General features: G+C 32.6%; 1 protein-coding gene across 1 annotated transcript; it reads right to left on the reverse strand.

Annotated features, from left to right (window-relative positions):
- Positions 1-1,397: 1,397 nt before the first annotated feature.
- Positions 1,398-4,172, reverse strand: LOC107778482 (uncharacterized). The gene is made up of 2 exons (XM_016598749.2): positions 4,023-4,172; positions 1,398-3,399 (listed from the first exon to the last, which is right to left on the reverse strand). Exon 2 carries the CDS (start codon positions 3,362-3,364, stop codon positions 1,721-1,723), a length of 1,644 nt encoding a protein of 547 aa, XP_016454235.1. The 5' UTR covers positions 3,365-3,399; positions 4,023-4,172; the 3' UTR covers positions 1,398-1,720.
- Positions 4,173-4,431: the final 259 nt, after the last annotated feature.

Here is a 4,431-nt window from a genome sequence, read left to right on the forward strand (position 1 = left end):
CTCTTTGGTTAACCCAAGAAATGAAAAGAAAGAAGAATTCAACTCTCTCTAGATCGAGTAAACCTGTGTTCTTTCTGGCTTATGATTATATTAATGCACTATTATGTATTGACTGAAAGTAGACTTAGGTTCAACCTTTTTAAATCCCCTTTATGAAGTTAGACCAAGTGAAAACTTTGTCCTTAGAGCCCAAGATTAATAGCTTAATTATACTACTATATTATTATTGTGGGACAATGGACCATGTCCAACCTTCGAATTCCTTGTCTGAAGTTGGACTAAGTGAATGTTTGGTCCTTGGAACCCAAGTTTAGTAACTTCAAAACCATGCTTAAAGCTATACCAAGTGATATTTTGCCCCTAGGATTAATAATAAGATCTCACGTTACATGTTAGAATGTCCTACATTATTCGAATGAATGATCAGTCCTTGTATCTTTATATGGTCTTTGGACAATTTTCATCCTATAAGTTAACATTTAGAGTCGGGTTAGGCGAAAGGTTCATTTTCTTTGTCACAAGCTGATCTACCGAATATTACTTGAGAAAACGTGGTGTTGTCTCTTTGTGTGGTCTAAAGGCAATTCTTGCCTTGAGTTTGTCTCAAGATCAATTTCTTTACATGATTTTTGCTAAAAATCATTCTTTACATGATTTTTCGATTGACTAATATCACCAAATGGTCAACTTTGGTTCTTATTTCTAAGCTAAAACAATTTTATGTTCACTACTATAGTTCCTCAAGTCCCACCTTAGTACTTAAAGACTTCACCAATAATAACAGATATGTGAAAACAAGGGTGATTCATCCGTCCTGTGAGGATTCTCAATGACCAGTAATTCGAATCATGTTGCTACAGATGATTTGCTTCCGCAAAGAGAAACCCGTAAGTCTGCTAACTACTCCATCTGTTTCAATTTAGATGACACATTTTTCTTATTAGTCCGTTAAAAAAAAAGACATATTTTTGTATTTAAAAATAATTTAACTTTAAACTTTTCATTGTACCCTCTTCATCCTTAATGAGGAGTTTTTATAGCCACACAAATATTATGGTCTCACTAAGATTTTGCCCCTTAAGCTTTTAGTACATATTTCAAAAGTCTTTTTTTTTCTTTTGAACTTTGTGACAAGTCCAACTACATAACTAAATTGAAGTGGACGGAGTAGTATTTATAGGTTAATGCTACAATATTAAAAGAGGAATTGATAACCTAAATCAATTTAATCATTAATATCTTTTGTTATGACTTATAAGTTTCTTAAGGAATCAATGGTATCAGGACATGGCGGATCCAATTGAACATGCACGTGCACATACAAAATAGAATAAAATCATTATGAATCCTCTGATACTATATCTTGAATATGCCTCTGTATCAACTTCATTGAGCGATAAAAAAATTAAAAACCATATATATTATGTAATCTACATCATAACCTGAAATTGATTCGGGTTCTTCTTTGAGAGATCAAACAGAGCTCGACTAGTTACCATATGAAAATTTAAACAATCTTGTCATCGTTATATATGACGGTAAATATTAGAAATGGAAAATAACAATGTCCCACTTTTTCGCATAATGTATGAATTCTTTTTATTTCTCCAAAAAAAAAAAGCAATTTTTTTGTTACAATATCCACTTGTTTGGGGGAATTATAAGCATATAAGTTACAATAATGAATGGTCCTTACACACAACAACACAAGTATATGTACTTACCTTGAATCTTGTAAGGAAATGACAGTTTCAAAAGCACTAGCCAATGCTTTCACTCTATTCTTCCTTTGCTCTCTAAGTTTATTTGCAGTCTCTTCAATCACATCATTAGATACTACACTTTCCTTCTTATTCCCTTTCACCAAATGAAGATAAGGCTTTGCAAATCCCATAGTTGTAACTTTATTCTCTTCTTTTCGTTTGTTTCTTCCTTCACTTTCCTCTTTCTCTTCTTGATTATTCAAATCCAATTCTTTTTCCTCATTCTCTTCTCCTTCTACTTTCTCTTGTTGACAATTATCCAATGCTTTTAATAATACTTCACTTTCTTGAACCTCCTCTTTCTTTTCTTGATTCTCATTAACTGCTTTTATCACACTTTCTTGTTCTTCTATCTCTTCAACATCAAGTTTACTAGGCTCATTCTTGATTTCTTCTACTTCTTTATGGTTGTTGATTCTTGTTTCTTCAACTAGTAGTTTCTCTTCTTGTACTTCCATTTTAATGATTTCCTGATTTTCCACAACATATAATGAGGATTCAGCAGCCTTGAGGTATTCTTCTATGTTTATATTGTCATTAAGCTCTTCATGATCTTCATCAATGACTAAATTACTTTCAATATTTACTGCCTCTTGGTGTTCCTCTTGCTCTAATTCTTCACCCTTACATCCAATATGCTCAACTATATCTGGCAAATTAGATGTTATAAATGTTTTTGATGTTAAACCAGCAGGACTATCTTGCTTCACTGCCCTAGCATAGAGGCCAGGATTATGTTTTTTCCCAATAACATCCTTAGTACTAGTATGAGGTGATTTGGACAATTTATTCATAAGGGGTTTTTGAGAAGTGGAAATTTTACTTGATAATGACAAGGATGGTTTGAGAATTCTTTCCCTTGGATTAGGGGATATTGTTCTGTTTTTTAGCAGGGGAGAAGACAAGGGAGGCTTATGATCGAAGGATCTTCTTCGAGCTATAGTTTGTTTATTGTGAATGTTGGGATCACTACTTGATGGGGTTAGCTTCTTACCTTGAGGACTATTATCAAGAACAGAATGTGGGGGAGGCCTATGATCGAACGATAATCTTCTTCGAGCTGGACTTTGTTTACTGTGAATGTTGGGATCACTACTTGATGAGGGTAGCTTCTTGCCTCGAGTATTATCAAGACTAGAAGATAAGGAAGGTCTATGATCCAACGATAACCTTCTTCGAGCTAGAGTTTGTGCATTATGAATGTTGGGAGGAACACTTGATGATGAGGCTACTAGCTTCTTGCCTCGAGTATTATCAAGATTAGAAGATAGGGCAGCCTTATAATCCAACGATCTACGAGCTAGGGTGTCTTTATTGTGAATATTGGCATCACTCGTCGAGGCTGCATTCTTGCCATGAACATTATCAAGACTAGAAGGAGGCTTATCGATCGATATTTTATGATTTGGAGTTTGTTTATGGTGAATGTTGGGATAACTTGATGAAGCTGGTTTGGATTTGAGATAGCTAGGTATTATGTTCTTATTTGAGGCAGTTGGAATAATGGCATTATGTGTGTGGACAAGAGACTTTGTTTTAGATGTGTTGGTGCTTCTTTTACCCTTTACTATAGGGGCAATGTCCCTTGTCCTTGTTGCCATTCCTTTGCCTCTAAGTTCTTGACAAGATCTTGAACCTGCAATTGTTGCAAAATGTACAAACAGGTTAATACTTAACAAGCCTAAGATTTACAATTTGGACTAATTAATTGGATTTCAAGTTTTACTTCTCCTTTGTATAAGTTGTAATAATCACAAGACAAATGGTCAATTTTAAACTACAAAAGTTTAACCTATCTAACATGTTCAAATAACAATTCTCCAAAAAACTTAATCATATAAATCTAAATGTTATTAAATTCAACAAAAGACGAGTAAATCATTCAGTTCATAATAAATTTCCGAAAGAAAATACAATTTTTTCATGCACTTTAATTTGTCCGCCAAAAAATTATTATTTCTCCTTTCTTCAACTATTAATTTTAATTATAACCAATAGACAGTGGGGAACCACATAGATAGAAGGGTCATCAATTGATCACCATTTGTCAAAAAAATGAATTATGTATATAATAACGTATACTTCATATGCATGCCAAATATATATATATATATATATTTTTTTTTGAATAATCTTAAAGAAAAGTTTGGTTTCGCCATTGCTAATATCATATATTTCTTGAAAATATACCAAAAAAACTATACAAATTGATAAAAGATTATCCAAACCGGGGGGGGGGGAAGAGAGGAGGAAATTCACCTTCTTCTTTTTTATTAAAGAAAATGAGCGAAAGCCTTCATTATTAAAATAGCTGATAATTGATAGAGGAAAGAAACTGAAGATTTGGAGGAAAAAAGAAGGAAGGAAAGGAAAGGGAAAAAAAAAGGAAAAGAGGAATTTGGGAGGGAAAGAATTTATAAGAATAAAGTTTGTTGATATTAAATGGTTCGAAAATTGGCAGTTTGGTTGTTATAGTTTATGCGTAAAGTATGCACAACCCAAGATTGTTAAAAGCACAAAAACAAATAATTACGCCAAAACTATATTATCCCCTAAGAGAGAAAAGTAATTAAATTGTTTTTTTATTAACTTAACTCGAACATTAATCCATTTTTTATTAATTTCTAGCCATGAGAATTTTGTTAATATTTTATATTATATATATTAT

Source organism: Nicotiana tabacum, chromosome 5, assembly GCF_000715075.1.
Source record: "Nicotiana tabacum cultivar K326 chromosome 5, ASM71507v2, whole genome shotgun sequence".
In the NCBI taxonomy this organism is placed as follows: domain Eukaryota; kingdom Viridiplantae; phylum Streptophyta; class Magnoliopsida; order Solanales; family Solanaceae; genus Nicotiana; species Nicotiana tabacum.